The sequence below is a fragment of the Euprymna scolopes genome, chromosome 29, assembly GCF_053919585.1.
Source record: "Euprymna scolopes isolate OS-2025 chromosome 29, ASM5391958v1, whole genome shotgun sequence".
In the NCBI taxonomy this organism is placed as follows: domain Eukaryota; kingdom Metazoa; phylum Mollusca; class Cephalopoda; order Sepiida; family Sepiolidae; genus Euprymna; species Euprymna scolopes.
In genome coordinates this window covers 18,379,695-18,399,176 of record NC_136510.1, presented here as the reverse complement: position 1 = coordinate 18,399,176, position 19,482 = coordinate 18,379,695, and the positions used below count along the sequence as shown (strand labels likewise).

The window sequence follows — 19,482 nt, the reverse complement described above, 5'->3', positions numbered from 1 at the left end:
ACATTAATTTCGAATGTATCCCTGTCTTATAAAAAAATTTACAGTTGATTTTATAGGCTGGGCCTTTCTGCTTGTGTGGTGATAAAACTTCTCAAATGCACTTGTAATGTTAGGTTGTATAAAAGTGTTAATTTGGTCGAAATCAGACTTCCTTCTTTAATAGGATTTTTTCGATTATTGATTTTCGATACTTATCAGATGCATTCCGCTACAAAACCTATGTAAGAATACTCGCAGACACATCTTGGGGTGAAATTTTTTTTTAAATTTGCTCAACCGTTTCCAAGTCCATAGGGAATGAACTCACACAAAGTTCCTTTTATATAATAGTAGATGTAGAGATATAGTATTAATAAAAATGGTGGCATCATTCCACCATTATGTCTTGACTCTCAGTTCAGTCCGGCTTTACTCAGGCCCTATATACTGTTCATAACTTTATGTGCATAGGTATAGGTATATATATATATATATATATATATTAAAAAGGTTAGACCCATGCAGGTAACCTACATATAAAATTTCAAGTGTTTAGACCCAAAATTGGTGGAGTTTGGTAGAATTTTCAAAGGTCAAATCATTGAACTTTGACCCCTTGACAGCCAAATTTCTGGTCGGAAACTGATTAAAAAGATCTTCCTAAATCTCAATACCCCATATGTCAAATCTTGAGTCTGCAGACTGAAAATTGACAGTAGTTTAGTAAGAGAAATGTACACACACACACACACAGACAATTTCACTTTTATAGATATATAGATTTGGTCCAGTTTGTGTCCATCGCTTACACTTCTGCATTTTATTGCCTTCTATAAATTTAGATTTTGTTTATATACACAGTAAACAATGCTTCAAGCAAAATACATTAACTAACTTTTGTGTTTAGTAATTTGTGAATTACAGGTTGCCTGTGTAACTTTACTTCTCACTGTCCAAAATGCAATGACTAAATCTTTAGAAAATTACTTCCAGTCTGTATATATGGATGACTACATTTAATGCTACTAAGATAAAGCTCCTTCCTTCAATAATTATAAGAAACCTTTCTAACCACCAATTGCCAAGGCTGATAGCACCTTTTCCAAGAGTCTAACATTTAAACTTAATTGTCTAACATTTACAGGTAACATGAATTAAAATATATAGAAGATACTGCCAAGTCTGCTGCAAAGAACGTGTTTCCTTCACATCTGCCAGTATCCTATATAAAAGCCACCTATTCGCCCATGCATGGAGTATTGATGCCACATCTGGACTGTTGCTTCAACCAGTAGTTTCTCTGTTCTGAACAGGATGAAAAAAAAAAAAAAAATCTCTAAACCAGTGATTCCAAACCACTGTGCCATGGAACACTAGTGTGCTGCCGAATGATTACTGGTATGCCACGAAGAAATAATAGCTACAAGTCATTTAATTTCAGTTTGTTTAATAAGCGGTAATTTCTTAACCATGATGATACCGATTAATTCCAACTAGGTAAAAAAACTATAAAAAATCTTACTGCAGTTCCCAACTATGAACTGGGATTTTCTTAACTAAACAATATAAAAAAAACAAATAAAAAAAACATGAAAGACTTTAAAATATTACAGAAGAGTTAAGAGTGTGTCTCTCTCTTTCACATTCGCCCACAAATGGAGGCCTTTTTGCATAGATTGATCTTTTAAACCAACGCATTTTAGGTGAAAACATTACATGTCAAAGGCAAGATAACTTGAAAGACTTACTTGATTCCATTGTCTACATGTCTCACCCAACCATCCAATCCGAGCAGCATCATTACCTGTGGACGTCGGTAGTCATTGTTACCAATTGTGCCTTTCCTTGCCAAACGTTTACACGACAAAGAATTGGCTATCGTTTCCCATAATTTTGGACCTAATAACAAAATAGAATAAAAAAGACAATCATTTTTTTTTTTCATATTATTTGGATTCACCGGACTACAGTTCTCATCTTGAATGTTATATTCACAGTATTTCAATCAATGTAACCTTTGACCTTCAGGTCTATCTTGTAAAACTTTAGAATCTATACAGAATTTCAAATGGAACCCTCTATTGGGAGTAGCATGCCCTCGTTCCGTCAGCCATGACGGAGTAGAAGTCCTGGGTAATTCGCAATTGTATTTTGAGTGTCACCTGCTTGAAGAAAGTCAGAGGTTACATAGACTGAAACATGAAAATGACACTCAAGATGAGAACAATAGTCTGAAGAATCCAAATACGAAGAATCAATCCTTATCTCAAAAATGTAGAAGCGTAACTATTTTTCTTTTGTATACCTCTTAGAAACCTGCTTATAGGACTGAGCTAGAGTCAATACTTAGGAAAGGTGTGCGTCGATATCCACCAATTCATAATCGTTGTTTATCAATTTTTAAAACCGAAGTTGTAGGTGCAGGAATCTCTATAAGGCAAAAGTAGTAGAGTATCCGTGGAACGGTTTGTTGTTGCAAAGAAAAGAGTACACAACGCAGCGTCATTCGTCAGTACTTTCTGTAGACTCGTTTTCACGTCTGTCTCATCTGCTCCAGTGGCCTGTTTTTATAAAAGACAGAGTCCTCCAAATTTGCATACGTGCGCGAGAGCACATGAGATTCTGTGAAACTGCATTGTTATATAAGTCTGCAGGCGCCATCTTGGGCCCTTTTCAGTATGATGACGCTGCGTCAGCAAACCGCACACCGTGGCCGTTTAAGAGGTAAGCTTGCGTTCCTATAATTTTCGCCACAGGTAAAGGTAAATTTAATGAGATCTCTGATTGACAGAAGGTTTTCAACAAATCACATTCTCGCATGAATAAAATAAAAATATGAATAACTCCGGAAAATAACGACGCTTGACAAAGAACACGAGATCGTTGTATTGATATGAAATAACATTTACGTGTTAGAAAAAAAAACATTAATTCAAATTGTTCCAACGTTAGCTTTTTTCAACAAGTGTTCATTAAGCAGGCTTAGCTAAATGTGTATGTCATGAAAATGGCATAAAACTTAAGATTACTGATTTTTATGGACAGAGTGTCACTTGAGATCCCTAAATAGAAACCCGTTTAGCAACAAAATCACACCCCTTCACTGTTTAGGTCCCTAAATGCCAGAAAGCTTTCTGCTCTTCATAGTTTTTTTTCCCCTCAAACAGACTTTAGAATTCACTTCCTACTATCTGCTTCCCTGACTGTACTGATATGCAGAAGTTTAAATGTAATGTAAACCAACATCTTGTTAATCTTTCCTAGGCATGGTCCCAAATAGTAGCCCCCTTACGTTCAAGTGGCAATATGCCTTGTTAGGGATAAATGCAAGTAAAAATTTCAAATGGAACTATTTAAACCACAGGAATAGCATGCTTTCATTCCGTCAGCCATGACAAGGTAGATGTCCCAAGTAATTTGCAATTGCATTTTGAGTGTCACTTGCTTGAAGAAAATATTGACTGAAACATTATGAAAATAACAAGATGAGAACAGTAGTCCAAAGAATCCAAATACGAATAATCAATCCTCATCTAAAAAATTCAGAAGCGTAACTATTTTTCTCTTGTATACGTCTTAGCAACAAAATCACACCCCTTCACTGTTGAGGTCCCTAAATGCCAGAAAGCTTTGTTCTTAAGTTTCTTCCCTCAAACAGCTAGACTTTGGAATAGTGGAGTGAACCGATGACTAAGTGCACGATATCAGATTCATAAAATTACTTTCACCAAGCATATTGGCAACCCTTCCTTCTCTTCCACTCAGCCCATTCCTCTTGTTTTAATGATTATAAAAAGAGTTCTCTGCTCCATATCTGGAAAGTTCAAAGACTAGACGCTTGAATGATGCAGGGTCTATAAGATTTGTCCTATGATGATGTGATGTTTCCCCGTAACCCTTTGGGGTTGGGGGGGAGGGGGGGTCTGCATTATTTCATGCAGCTTGTCTTGGGCAAGAATAGCCTGGTGGCGAATAGCCTTTCCAGGCTCTGAGAAAATACATTACCTGGTATTACCAAATAGTCATATATTTTAGTATTGTCCAGGTTCAATGTCGCTTGACTTTGGTGATCTAACAGGAACCGGTGTTTCAACATGATTATGCCCCATGAAAAAAAGCTTAACCTTTTCTCTCTCTAGTGTTGACAATTATGAGGTGATCTAATTTTGGCCTAAAATCTCATAGTCATTACAATATACCTCAGCACCACCAGAAAGAGGTCTGCACGGACATTACAAGAAACTATTTGAACACAGATTTTAATTGAACTGAAAGGAGAACTGTTTTGGTTTTTTTTTTTTCAGAATCCTTGGACCTTAGAATAGACTTCGAAAGTCAGGTAATAAATATAAATGCAACCACAACGCAGCAATTAAAAGGTGAATTTCAACACATTTTCGGTATCTTCTGTATAAATTTCTACTATCCCCCCTCCCCCACCCATATTTTTTTTTGTCAAATTGACTTCAATAAAAACGTAAGAAATTAACATGAGCTTTCACTTTTTAAAGTTATTGCTCTTGGGCAACATGAAGATTCTGGCCTCACTCTTTCCCTTAAAAATATAATAAAACCTCAAACCATCTTAATGCTGAGTAATACAGCGTTTCTGACTTACACCCTTCCCTCTTAATAATATAAAGAAATTTGTATTTGTTTTAACGCATTTCCAAGTAACACCAAGTCTCTCACTTTCCCTTCTCCAATCATATAGCACTTATCAAATTTAATACTGTATTATTACACACACCTGTTCTATCTAGGATAGTGAGCACTATTGGATTCAACACATACCACTAACTAAAGGACCTACTCTAGTATTACTATTATTGCTTCTGGGCGACACAGTTTCTTTTCTACGATACAATACTACAATAAAACGCATTAAGGTTCTTGCTGCTAGACAGTTGCGCTAGCTAAGGTACTGAGCACTTAGCTGATGTAATCTATATATTAATACGATAGCATGTGTGTTATTTTGTGTGTCGCGCTTACATATTTTTTCTTCCGAGTGACTGTCGTTTAATTGTTATGACCTTCCATTTCTTGTAATAAATAATTTTACCAAGAATTTTTCATAAGTTTTGGTTTCAGTTCAATTCTTCTGGATATATATATATATATATATATATATATTTAAATCACAACCTTGTAATATATAAGAATCAATAGAAAATGGACTCTATAATAGTATACACTGCATAAATTAAAATATCATATTTAAGCATATTTTATGACCGGGCTACGTCAGGCATCCCTGCTAGTTTAGACAAATACTTTTGCAGTTTTAATCAAACAGCTACAATAATATTAGAGTGTCTCCATTTATATTAATTTATTTATTGCGGACTATTATTCCCATCTTTATTGCCAACTATTCCTCTGGCCTTCGTCAGGTGATAACCGCGATGGATAGGAACTTTGAATCTCTTAACTGCATTCTCAGCAATCACTACCATCTGTAGTTGTTGTCGTCTCACCATGTTTTGCACAAGTAAGCCTCTGGCTGGCTTTGGGTAGGATTGAAACCACTATCTTCAGACAATTCTCATCTGGAACCGTAGAGATTCAACGTCTATCAACTTCGCCACGGGCAATAAAGATGAGAATAATAGTCCGCAATAAAATAAATTAATATAAATAATACTCATCTCAATAATGAATTCCAATTAAAATGATATACGTCTCCATTTACACTGAACATCCATAGGATGCTAACATTAATATATTACATATGAAAGAGTACTCTGTGGAATTTCCACAGGTCTCCCTAATACTGTATTATTACTATTATTGATCCCAAGTAACACTTTCTTGTCAAATATTAGGTTGGTGCAAAAATAATGTCGTTTTTGGCATATACATATATCTCTAATAAAAAACGACATTCTTTTTGCACCAACCTAATATTTGACAAGATCCTATATATCTACAAAGTCACTATTCGTCCATGCATAGATTATTTTTGCTACATATATGCTGATTCATCAACCACCTAAGTGTATTTAGACAAGATGCAAAGAAAAAAAAGTCTCCAATCTAATACATACCACATTGTCAACGAAGCTCTACTTCCTGTCCCCTCACCACATTACATTTTTGTGTTTGTTTTACAAGTATTTTATTTGGACTGTGCTTCGACGAACTCATAGCACTGGTGCTCCCTCAATGTAAATCCTTCTGACTAACCTGACAAGCAGCAAAATTCCAACCCTTCATTGTAGAGGTCTCCCAAAGCTGGAGAGCTTTCTACTCTTAAAGTTTCTTACTTCAAGCTGTTAAATTTTGGAATTCCCTCCCTGTGTTCTGTTTCCCAGACTGTGCTAACTTGCAAAAGTTTATATGGTCCCAAATAGTAGTCCTTGACATCTCAGTAGCAACTTACTTTATTTGGGATATATACGAGTTAAAAAAAAAAAAAGTATAACATACTATAACAAAACACATTGAAGCTATTGCCCCTGAACAGCACAGCATTTAAATACACCTGCTCTATCTAGGGTATTGAGAACTTTTTGGATTAACATACCATTTATAAAATGTTATATTGAATTATTAACTTTATTGCTCCTGGGCAATTCCAGGTTCCCCACCGCCCAAGATTAATCTGAAGAGAAATGATGTTGATAAGGGCAATAGTCTGAAAAGAACCTCAAGAAAGGTTAAATAAAATTCAGGGAATTAAGGTTTCTCAAAATCTTGAAGAATGACTCAATTTTTTCTGTATTACTTCAGACACATTAAAATGTAGATCCTTCGCCCCTCCGACAAATTCTGTGCTCGTTGATCACCAAAGAATGAATATTTTTTTTTTAATTAGAAATTTTTTTCTGAGGTATTGCCAGATAAGAACATATCAGCTTTGTGTGTGTGTGTTGTGTAGTTTTTTTTTTTTACTTTTAATGAGACATACAGATTTCTTTGCTTTAAAGGGCAAATGTTTATATGTCCAGTTAAAACTTGAAAAATACACAGCAAACACCTTTTTTTTTCTTAAATCGGTATAATCTTTGATGTATATATAAAAAAATTATTCTTTAGAGGTTTAATGGCCATCTAACCATTTAGCATAAAATTAAAATGTTGCTGAAAGTGTAGATCCCCTTTCCCTGACAAATTCTGTACCAGTTAATCACCAAAGAATTAGAATTGTTTTCCGCAATAATGCCAAATAAGTACATAACAGCTTTGTGGGTGTGTCTGGTGTAGTTTTTACTTTTAACAGGACATACAGACTTCTTTGCTTTAAAGGACAAATATGTAAAAAAATAAAATTATTCTTTGGGAGTTAAATGGCCATTTTATATCATTTAATGCATTCAAGAAATAAACACGGTTTTTAATGTTATGTAAAGGGAAATAAACGATTTTTTTTTCACAGAGTTATTTCTCTTACATCGACTTGTGTGTGTATATATGTGTAAGGAGAGAAATGGGCTGGGCCAAGAAGAAAGATGGGGTGGGGAGGACGAAAATAAGGCAGAGAGAAAAGAGAAGGACAGAAGTTAAGTTATACTTTTTTCCCCCGGGTAATTCCGGGTAGCCCGGCTAATATAATATGAAATAAATGATAAAATGTAATTAGTTTCAACACTTTACTGCCGTTTCATGATATCACTAATCATAAGTGTCTTTGGTATCCATCAATTAATGCTAGCCAATCAGAGATTGGTATCTGATGATGGGAAACACTGTGAAACTGCAGTAAATTATTAAAATTAAGTGCATTTTATTATCATTTATATCATACATACATTTATGAAAGACCCCCCCCCCTACTTCACCTGTAAAAAAAAAAATATTATTTTAACAGAAAAAAAAAATTTTTTTTTTACCAAACTGATGCCAGATCTCGTGTTGGAATGAATTTTTTGGTAACATCACCAAGTCGCCATGCCATTCCCATTTTTTAGCAATATCTCGTTCCAGTTCGGCCGTAAGCACATAACCATGATCTGTCAAGAGTTTTTCCAGACCTTGCGACAACACTTGGTAAGGAGTGCGTAGCAGCGACCTCTTTGATGGCATCATTTTCACCTTTTTCACTTCAAAATCAACATGGTTTCCACGAGAAAAATATTCTGTCATGGTTTTATTCACAAAGTCTTGGTCAACTGATAAAAGGGGAATCGCCACACGATCAGATTCAAGATGTTTCAAACGATATTCAGAGTCAATCAGAGATTTGCTTTCCAAAAATCGCCTGCAAAAAAAAATAAAAAAAATAAATAAATACTAAATATGAGTTATCGGTCACATTTTTTAAAACATTTCATAAGATTAATTTGAAAAACAAATTATTTTATATAATACTAGCATTTCAGCCTGGCGTTGCCCGGGTGTTTGGAGGTGTCTGTTGAGAAAAAACAAAAAAAAAGCTGTCAATTTTTTTAATTTTGACCCCTATTATGACCCCTTAACATTAATTGTTTTGGGCTCAAATAAAATTATTAAGTTAGATCCATGTCCAAGGAACCTATATCTAAAATTTCTATTATTTATACCCAAAATTGGTGGAGGAGTTTGGTAGAGTTCTCAAAGGTCAAATCGTTGAACTTTGACCCCTTAACAGCTAAATTTGTGGACGAAAACAGATTACAAAGATTTTCCCAAATCTCAGTACCATGTATATCAAATTTTGAGTCTGTAGACTTAAAATTGACAGAGTTATTGCGTAGAGAAATGTACACACACAGACACACACATTCACTTTTATAGATATATAGATTTTATTAAATAATTAACAATGTTTTCAAAAGAAGACTGTTGTTGTTTTTTTATTTTATTTCTTTTTTATTATTATTTATTTTTTTTTTTTTAAATTCATTTTCCTGGTTGCATTGACCCTGAAGTGTCAGGTCGTCACGAGGAGAGAAAAGGAGGTCTGTTGTTATTGAATGTTGTAAGTCTGGAGTTTGATGTGTATGTCTGCATGGTTGGCACAAATTTTAAATAGAAGTTTTGTTTGAAAACAGTTTCTTTGAAAAGATTATTTCATAAGGTCAATTGGAAAATATTAGAAACCCAAATAATTTTATAAAATATTTTATTAAATGATTAAAAATTTTTTTTTTTTTTTTGCTTTTGTTTTTCAGACATTTGGTGTAAAACATCTTGTTGTGGTGGTGGTGGTAAATATTTTATCATAAAATGTTATCACAGAAAGGACATACAAATTCCTACGAATGGCCTAAAATTCAAACATAAAAAACATAAGGTGTTTATAAAAGTCTAAAAACATCACTCAGTAGCATGTCGATGTAGTGCATTTTATGTCACTTTTAATATGAGGGATTTCAAAAATATTTTGTCCGAGATAAATGCAAGAGATTAGCATTAGATATAGTGCTTTTATTTTCACAAGGGAGTCACCACTTATCAAGGCTCGGCGGCCACTCAAGGATAAGGGTTAATGTGTGTACAGTAATCAATGGGATAATATCATAGTAATCGTTAGTAATGGAAATTTGATAAATTGGATTGCTTAAGGAGGTGGTTTATCAGGAAATTGTTTATGCTGGACTTGAAGACATCCAAGTTATAGTCAGATGGGAAACAGGCAAACTTAAGAGAGTTCCACAGTCGTGCACTTCTAAGAAAGAAGCTTTGTTCATGTAACCTAAGTTTTGATTTAGGCACAGATAAAGAGTGGGGAAAATTACTGACAGTGGTTTCAGCTAGACGGGTGTTTTTTGTGAAAGATTGGCGAAAGGGGACCAGAGATTGGAGCTCAGACGAGCACGTGTAATGGAAATAATGATAAAACGGAGACAGGCTCGCTATGTCTCTTCTGTGGGAGAGAGGTTGCAAGAAAGAGAAAATGGTATCCCCCACTAAGCTACGAAGTCTATTTTGTACTCTGTCAAGGCAGGATAAGCTGTTTTTAGCAGCTCCTGCCCAGATGTGGCAGCAGTACTCCAACCTTGGACGTTCTTGGTTTTTATACAGATAGAGAATTGCATCAGCAGTGAAATATCTACTGAAGCGGTAGAATGATCCCACCATTTTTCCAGCGACTTTGGCAACAGATTTGATGTATGTGTTCCATTTCAGATCAGGATAAAATAAATAAATAAATAGTTTCACATATTGTCTGGGGCGATTTATATATAAATATTTGTTGTTGGCATTTTTAGCAATATTAACAACTTCGAAACGCTGTTATTTTTATTTTTTTTGTTATTTTAGCAGTTTTTAAGTGCTACAAGCTCTTATTGTTATATATGTGAATGAATAAGTCACCCTTTTTTTTCATCTGTCATATTTATTTATTTATTATTAAATATTATGTAATTATATACATATATATATATATATAAAATAAATTAAGATAAAAAAATAAAAATAAATCTTAAATCGCTAAAAAGGGACCGATTCTTGTGACACAAAACATGAATTTCCTCCAAAACTTGCCTGTAGCCTACCTAGCGGCATAATTCCAAGCCCTCTCCACCTAAAAATTCTGCTGAAACCTTCACCCAGCTATTATTAATATATTTACTTTTGAGAAAAATTTAAAAAAAAAAAATAAAATAAAAACCAAAGAGTTGGAATATTATTTTTTTATCAGTGAATTTCAATAATCATCCAACCCATGTTGCATTTTGGCACACGGACTTATTTTTTATTTATTTTTTTTTTTTGATATCAAATTCCTAAAGTACTTTGGTAGGGAGAGGAAGTATGGAAGCCCAAACACGCATAATATGTGACACATCTGGTGGCCAAATGAACATTTTAAAACTGCTACATTATATTGTATTAGGTCTTTCCAGTTTAAAAAACAAACAAATTTAAAAGAGCCAGACACCGTTAACACTGCCAAATGTATGACGACTTCCTGGAGTCAGAAACTGACCTTTAGTCCCCTTTTTCCTTTTAGTAATCTATTAAGTATGAACACTGTTGAGCAGCAGATCTGCTAAAGTGTTTTGGCGCTGATTTTTTGTTTACCATTTTACTGCCACAGTTGACGACATATATATATAAGTACATTTTTAACAAAAGCCAATAAAACAAGTAATGAATAAAAATAAATATATATACAAAAAATAAGGGTTAAAAATATGGAGACGGACAGACATATATAGTAGGTCCACGGAATACGTTTTTTCAGGTTACAGTGTGGAATACAATGTTACGGTGTTATTTATGTTATTTGATTATACGAGGGGCGTGCAATAAGTAATGCCCCTGACCCACTTCCAATTGTCTGATCTAGCTGAAATTTTGCACGTGCAATGATTTATATCTCTACGGGTTATGTGGCAAATTACAGCTCTGAACTAATTGTGGTTTCTGTTTTACAGATGTTTGAACTGAGTCAGGTGTGAAATGGAGCTTGTTGAATGTCGAGCAGTGATCCGGTTTTTCTCTTTGAAAGGACGCACACCACAGGAGACTTTTGATGAAATGAAAGAAACTTATGGTGATAATGCCCCATCATATGACCTTGTAAAACGCTGGCATCGTGAATTCAAACATGGCCGACAGTCTGTGGAAACAGCTCCCAGACCTTGTCGCACCCCCCCCCCTTCTGCCATTGATGAGGCATCTGTCCGTCAAGTTGAGGCTGCCATTTTGGAAGATCGACGCATTACTATTCACCAAATAGCCCAAGATGTTAAGATTAGTACAGGGTCTGTGGAAACTATCATTTATGATCATTTGCATATGCATAAGATGTCTGCCAGATGGATTCCCAGGTTGCTCACACCATTCCAGAAGCGAGAACGTGTTGAGTGCTCGAGGATGAATTTGGAGATGTGTCAAGAAGATGAGTCAAGGTTTTTCAAAAGACTGATTACACAGGATGAAACCTGGGTCCATCACTATGATCCAGAGACCAAAGCCCATTTAATGCAGTGGAAGCACTTGGACTCACCACCTCCAAAGAAGGCAAGGGTGCAGCCCTCCTCTGGCAAGGTCATGCTCACAGTCTTCTGGGACCAGGACGGAGTAGTGATGACAAATTTCCTAGCAAAGGGTACCACAATAACAGGAGCCTATTATGCTTCACTTTCGAGGAAATTAAGGGAAGCTATCAAAATCAAGAGGCGGGGCAAGATCAGCAAAGGTACCCTCCTCCTGCAGGACAACGCTCCGGTCCACAACTCGCATGTCCTCAGATCAGAAGCATGGGCGTGTGGTTATTAAATCCTTCCCCATGCTCCCTACTCTCCTGGCCTTGCACCCTCTGACTTTCACCTCTTCCCAGCCATGAAGTTGTTTTTGAAAGGAAAGCGATTCCCAGATGATGCAGCCTTGATTTCTGAAGTCACGTTGTGGTTGGAGGATCAACCTGGGGTGTTCTACGGTCTCCAGAGCTGCAGCAAACGATGGAAGAAATGCATAACTCTGGGTAGAGAAACACTAATAACTGTGCCAAGTTTCGTTGCTCTACTGCTATGGGAAGTGGGTCAGGGGCATTACTTATTGCACGCCCCTCGTATACATGTGTATTATATACTGTACTGTATTTTGTTACTAATTTTTAATATGTACTGCATAAACTTTTGCTTAGGCCCAGCCATACGGCAATTTCACCTTACGATCCCAACCCCGGAACGGAATAATGCCATATCTCAAGGTTCTACTGTACAAGATATGTTTCTAAACTAATTAACCAGTCTTATGTTTTTGAATTTTTGAGATGAGGATTGATTATTTGTATTATTTGGATTCTTCAGACTACTATTCTCACTCGATGGTCCTAGTTTGACAAGATAGACATGAAGAAGTTCGAAGGTTACATCGACCGAAACGTTGTGAAAATAACACTCAAGATGAGAAAAGTAGTCCAAAGGATACAAATAATTAACCATGATGCATTTTAGAACAAAGCTGCTAGGCAGAAGGGGTAATAATGTCGCCTATATTTAGTTTAAATTATTGGTAAATGTTTACTTTAATTACAACAGAACACCGACCAATAAAATTTGTTTTTTTATAGGTTTTTGGGATCGCTGACAATGAATCTGATATTCAAACCCGTCACAAATTTACCGTTTGCATGGTATGGATGGGGTGGGGGTTATTCAATGTACAATATTTAACAGATGCTTCTGCAGGCAGGGACAGGGGTGGGGGCGGGTGGTGTCGCGCGTGCGTGACACCACTCGTCTGCCCCTGCCCCCCCCCACCACTCTACCCCCCCCCCCCCCCAATGTAAATAGAACTTTTGTGAAAAATTAAACAGTTCTTCTGCTTGGTATATGTCGGCGCGTTACTTACGGTAAATTGGTGGTTGTGGAGGACGGGGGGGGGTTACTTTAGGAAAAACGGTAAATTAAACTGCAGAAGCACCTGTTGTACAAGTTCTATAATTGAATAACCTCCCTCCAAAAAAAAAAAAAAAAAAAAAAAAAAAAACGAAAAATAAAAATGTTTTTGTAAACTGCTCGTGAAAACTTATATTTTTAGATCAATTAAAAAGCATTAAAAACTACGTAACACAGAAAAATGAACCACGTTTTTTTTGTTTCTGAAAACTTTGTTATTTCAAATGTCTACTAAAAAATTCTTCCTCGGCTCGGTGTGACAAGTCACCTTACTACACGCGAACGCATCATGTAAGAATAGCATAAACGATGGCGGTGAGTTGCGAGGGTTCAGGGGTTAATACCATGCAAACGGTAAATTTGTGACGGGTTTGAATATCAGATTCGGTGTCAGCGACCCCGAAAACCTGTAAAAAACAAATTTTATTGGTCGGTGTTCTGTTGTAGTTAAAGTAAACATTTGCCAAATTATCTATATATCTATAAAAGTGAAAATTTGTGTGGGTGTGCGATGACACTTCTCAACCTATATACTCAACAAATTTTTGATGTACAGACATGAAATTTTGTATATAGGGTATTCAGGCATGTGGAAAACTTTAATCATTTTTCATCTGGAAAAAAGGGTTGCTAAGGAGTCAAAATTGAAAAATAGTACTTGGGGGGGGGGGATCGTCGGATTTTTATCTGTTTGTCAACTATTTCACGAATGCATATGCATGACTCGTTCACATTATGTTAAGAATAAGTAGGTTAAAAGCACTTTTTAAAGGTAATATCAAGCTGGCCTAACGGTTATCATATCATTGTCTTTAGGTTTTGGTTTCGATCTCAGCTCAGGTTTTTTTTTTTTTTTTTATACTTAAGTGAACTGTTTAGGAAAAAAAAACGTAATACTCGCATGCACCTGTCTCAGTTTTTTTTCCATTCTTTTTTTTTTTTTTTTTAATTCATATTTTTTAAAGGAATTTAATGTTACGCTTAATACCGGGCAATGTGGGTACATCTAGTTTTTGTATAAAATTGTGATTTCCTTTCTTTTCTTTGCATGTGTGTTGTCTATTAACAATGCAAACACCACGATGTGACAACAAAGGATAGAATGTCTTTACTACTCTGGCTGACGTCACTAAACAGCACTAGCACTCATTTTCCACCACCTCCTCATAAATCAGTACATGGGCATCCTCATCACTCCTCTCTCTACGCTTCAGCAGAGTTATTTCTCACCAGTAAGGTGGTGGTATGATTGGTCTAATGGATAACGCAACAGGCTATGGAATTAGCTATACCAAATTCAAATCCTACCAAATCAACCGTGTATCGATATCATGTTTGGGAAAGGTATGAACCCTCAATCCTCCCCTTTCCTCAGTTATAGGTAAAATAGCAATTTGTATTCAACTAATCATGTACAATTAAACGGATCGATGATAGCCACTTTTTGGAATCAGCCCAGAGACACTGAATATTGCAGGACATTTCTCTAGCTATCACCCATTATGATGGCATCTGGCAACGTATAAATTAGTGATGGGACGATTCCAATATCCCCCCCCCCTCCCGATTCCAATCTAATTATGATTCCGATACAATTCCCGATTCTGTCCTAAGTTTCAGATTCTGATACAATTACCGATTCCGATTCTTTTAAAACCTCTAAATATTTAGTTGTAAAGATGTTACTTTCATTTTTTTTTTTTTTTTTTCATGTTTACCGAAAATGGCTCAAGTATACCAACAATTCAACTGCCAATCAGCCAGAGTAGTCTGCCTTGATACGACATGCAATGAACTCATTTGGAGCTGACTCAACACACCCTAGGCAAATGCTGTTTGTTTTTTTTTTGTTTTGTTTTTTCTACAAACTGTAGTAATTAGTGATAGGACGATTCTAATATTTTTCCTGATTCCAATACAATTACCGATTCCATACTTAATTCCAGGTTCCAATTCTTTATAAATCTCTAAATATTTAACTATAGAGTTATTTTTTCCCCCCAATTATCATAAAAACACATGTTAAATGTACACGTATTTTCTCAAACGTACAACTACACACGAGGGAAATGATCTTTAGGTATCAGTTTTACTAGCCGTTTAAAATTAATAAATATTTATTATTTTATTACTACCAGCAGTAGAAGATGTTTTAAATAAAATTGAATAAAAAAAAATACAATTAAAAGAATCGCTTTTGGTATCGGAAAATAAGCACAAATTTTCTATTTCCGATACCCTTAAAAGTTATGATTTTTCAGATTCCCAATTCTGATTAATCGTCCCAATACTAGTATAAAGATTATGTACATATCTGAGAAAACTGACCACATCCTGTCTGCTCATCCTTCGGCTAACATTCACATTTGCGGTGACTTCAATATCCATAATGTGGAATGGCTGACCCACTCAAATAAGACCGATGACGAGGGGAGGTTCTGTCATGATTTTGCCATTGCCTATGACCTCACTCAGATTGTTCACGAACCCGCCTGTGTACCCAATACTACCGGTCAGTATGCAAGCCTTCTAGACCTTTTTCTCACAACTTCCCCTGAGCTTTGTTCATGTTCCGTTCTATCTCCTCTGGGATCCTCCGACCACTCCGCTGTAGCAGTTAAGATAAAAATGAAATGTAATAAGTCGTCAAACGTACCTCTTCACCGTACTGTATATCGATACTCTATGGCTGACTGGGATAGCTTCCGTACATTTATATCTGATCTACCTCTGCATTCCATGTTTAAAAAGGATGTGTCCTCTATAGTATCAGACCTGACTGAATGGTTAATTGTAGGCATAGACAGATTCATACTATCCAAAAAATTTCAACAAAAACCTAACAACCAGCTATGGTTCTCCCCAGAATGTGCTGCTGCCATCGCGCACAATCACTTTTTCCATTGCTAACAATGTAATAGATGTACTGAGACTAAAGCTGCTTTCAGGACTGCCAGCAACCACTGTAAAAGAGTAATAAAAAAATGTAAGAGAGCTATATACTCAGTCCGTTAAATCCAAAGTAGCTGAGCAGCAGCTTGGTTCCCACCAGTTTTGGCAAATTGCAAACAGGATCCTGAACAGAAGCGAGCGTTCTATCCCAACTATCATCAATGGACCTGAGGTCATCTCGTTAGCATCAGACAAGGCCAAACTATTTGCCAAGAACTTTGCAGCTAATTCTACCCTATGCGACGAAGGCCATCAACTCCCCGTATTTCCTTCTATAACACAGAACACGCTAAGTAACATACAAATACCTGTGCATGAGGTCGCCAAGCTAATCAAGAACCTTGATTCCAGTAAAGCAACTGGCCCAGACGGCATTCAAATTATAGTGTTGAAAAAGCTTCAACCAGAACTTGCCCCCATACTTACAAAACTGTTTAAGCATTGCCTTAAGGAGAAGTGCTTCCCCACACCCTGGAAAATCTCATCAGTATGTCCTGTATTTAAGAATTCTGGTGATAAGCCATCTCCCTCTCAGTATAGACCAATAAGTCTCCTGTGTGTCATAAGTAAGCTGCTGGAATCCATATTAAATAGAGAAGTAGTCAACCATCTCAGCAGAAATAATCTTCTTAGTGACATGCAATATGGTTTCCGTTCTGCGAAATCTACAGCAGATGTGCTAACAGTTATATCTCGACAAAGGCTTCCTTTCTAGGGCAATTGCTCTTGACATATCAAAGGCCTTTGATAAGGTATGGTATAAGGGCCTACTTCACAAGATTTCCAGCTACAGTATAACTGGAAATGTTTTTTCAATTATTAAATCATTTCTCTCTGATAGGCTCATAAGTTGATGGGCAGAAATCAGAGGCCCACAGTATTAATGCCGGAGTCCCTCAGAGGTCTATCCTGGGCCCAACTATCTTCCTGATCTACCTCAATGATCTCCCAAAACACATACTTAAATCATTTGTTGACATCTATGCTGATAACACGACCATCTATGGCAACACATCAAAGGCCGTAAATGACAAAGTTCTCTCTCTCCTCTGATCTTGAGCACGTGGTACAGTGGGGGAAGAGGTGGCTGATTACTTTTAATGCATCTACAACCAAGCTCCTATCTTTACATCATCAAAGCTCTGACCCCCATCTGGCATCAACTGAAATGGATGGCACTCGTCTTGGGGAGGCTCCATGTTTTGATAAGCTTCTGGGTTTGACCTTTACTCCTGATCTTATGGAACACATACATCAAGTCTATTACCAAGGTCGCTGGAAAGATGGTGGGATTCTTCTACCGCCCCAGAAGATATCTCACTACTGATGCAATTCTCTATCTGTATAAAAGCAAAGTACATCCAAGGATGGAGTACTGCTGCCACATCTGGGCTGGAGGTGCTAAAAACAGCTTATCCTGCCTTGACAGAGTACAAAATAGACTTCGTGGCTTAGTGGGGGATGCCCTTTTCTCTTCCCTGCAACCTCTCTCCCACAGAAGAGACATTGCAAGCCTGTCTTTGTTTTACCGTTATTTCCATGGCAAGTGCTCGTCTGAGCTCCAATCTCTTCCCCCCCCCCTCGCCAATCTTTCACAAAAAACACCAGTCTATCTAGCTGAAACCACTGTCAGTAATTTCCCCCGCTCTTTATCTGTGCCCAAATCAAAATGTAGATTACATGAACAAAGCTTCTTTCTTAGAAGTGCACGCCTGTGGAACTCTCTTCTGTTTGCCCGTTTTCCACCTGACTCCAACTTAGATGTCTTCAATCCCAGCATAAACAAATTTCTGATGAATCACGCCCTTAAGTAGACACTTTATCAAGTCTCCAATACTAACGATTACTACGATACTATCCCATTGATTACTGTACATGCAATAACCCTTATCCCCTGGTGGTTTCTGGACCTTGATAAGTGGTGACACCATGTAAAAAAAAAAAAAGACATTCGTCATAATATTCAGTTTAGCGTTGATCACACATGATGACGTTTGTTGGGCGACTTTAAAAAATTTATTTCCCAACTAACCGATCTCTGGATATGTCTTTATCCCTCTTTCTCACAGGTCCATTTTTATCAATTACTCTCATTTTTTTTTCATGGCCTTCCCTGTCTTGAGTGTAGAATGTGGCCAGGAACTCCTCAAAGCAGCTTATCCTGCCTTGACAAAGTTAAAAATAAACTTTATAGCCTAGTAAGGGATGCCCTTTACTCTTCCCTGCAACCCCTTTCTCACAGAAGAGACGTTACGAGCTTGTCTCTGCTTTATCGTTATTTCATAGCAAGTGCTCGTCTGAGCTCAAATCTATGATCCTCCCCCTTTTCATGAAAAACACTTGTCTAACTGAAACCCCTATCAATAATTTCCCCCACTCTTTATCTGTGCCTAAACCTAAAAATAGATTCCATGAATAAAGCACATCTGTGAAACTCTGCTCCAGTTACCTGTTTTCTAACTGACTACAACATAGTTGTCTTCAAGTCCAATGCGAACAAATTCTTGATGAGCCATCCCCTTAAATAATCCTATTTACCCAATTCCCACTGCTAATGATTGCTACATTTTCTCATTGACTACTGTATACTCATTAAACGTTATCCTCGAGTGGGCTCCGGGCTCCGGACCTTGATAAGTGGTGACTCCTATGTAAAAAAAATATAAATAAATAAATAAAAATGTAGTTCTAAGTAAAAAAAAAAAAAATGGCAGCTTACATCCAACTAGAGAATCTTTCCCAGAAAAAGAATTAATCTAGTCATGATCAGTAGAAACGTAATGGTTTTCTCATTTAAAGACGGAACGATATCACTAAAGTATTCAAAAGATTCAGTATGTTTTATAAAGCAGTTTTGGCATTTGATCGGTCTGTTATTATGGTTATAAAGTTCAATGTGGCCATACCATCAAAGTCTCCTGTTCTGCAAACACCTCCTTATATTGCCCAGATTTAAGACTGTCTCTAAGCCTCACATTACACATCCATCGTATTATTCTCATATCATTTCTCTCCATGCAACGCATGTCCTCAACCCTCATGGACCAGGTTTCATTTTTATACATCACAATGTAGATTATATATATATATATATATATATATATATATATATATATATAATAGACTCTTTCCTTGCTCTACTAGTTCATAATGGCAAATGTTAGCCAAACTTATCCTATCCATTCTTCACTCTTGCTATCCCATCAGCACCAGTTAAGATGGTTTTAAATAGATATTGTGTTTTTGTATTCAATAACTCCAAAAATGGGTC

The 19,482-nt window shown here is 36.4% G+C and overlaps 1 protein-coding gene across 1 annotated transcript in view; it reads right to left on the bottom strand.

The window, feature by feature from the left end:
* The window catches only part of LOC145252523 (tRNA wybutosine-synthesizing protein 2 homolog), a 77,222-nt gene that overhangs the window by 13,890 nt on the left and 43,850 nt on the right, over positions 1-19,482 (bottom strand). The window contains exons 2-3 of the mRNA XM_080112070.1: positions 7,815-8,182; positions 1,728-1,878 (exon numbers count right to left, since the gene is read on the bottom strand). Of these exons, the coding sequence (XP_079968196.1) occupies positions 1,728-1,878; positions 7,815-8,182 (519 nt within the window). The remainder of the gene's footprint in view (positions 1-1,727; positions 1,879-7,814; positions 8,183-19,482) is intronic.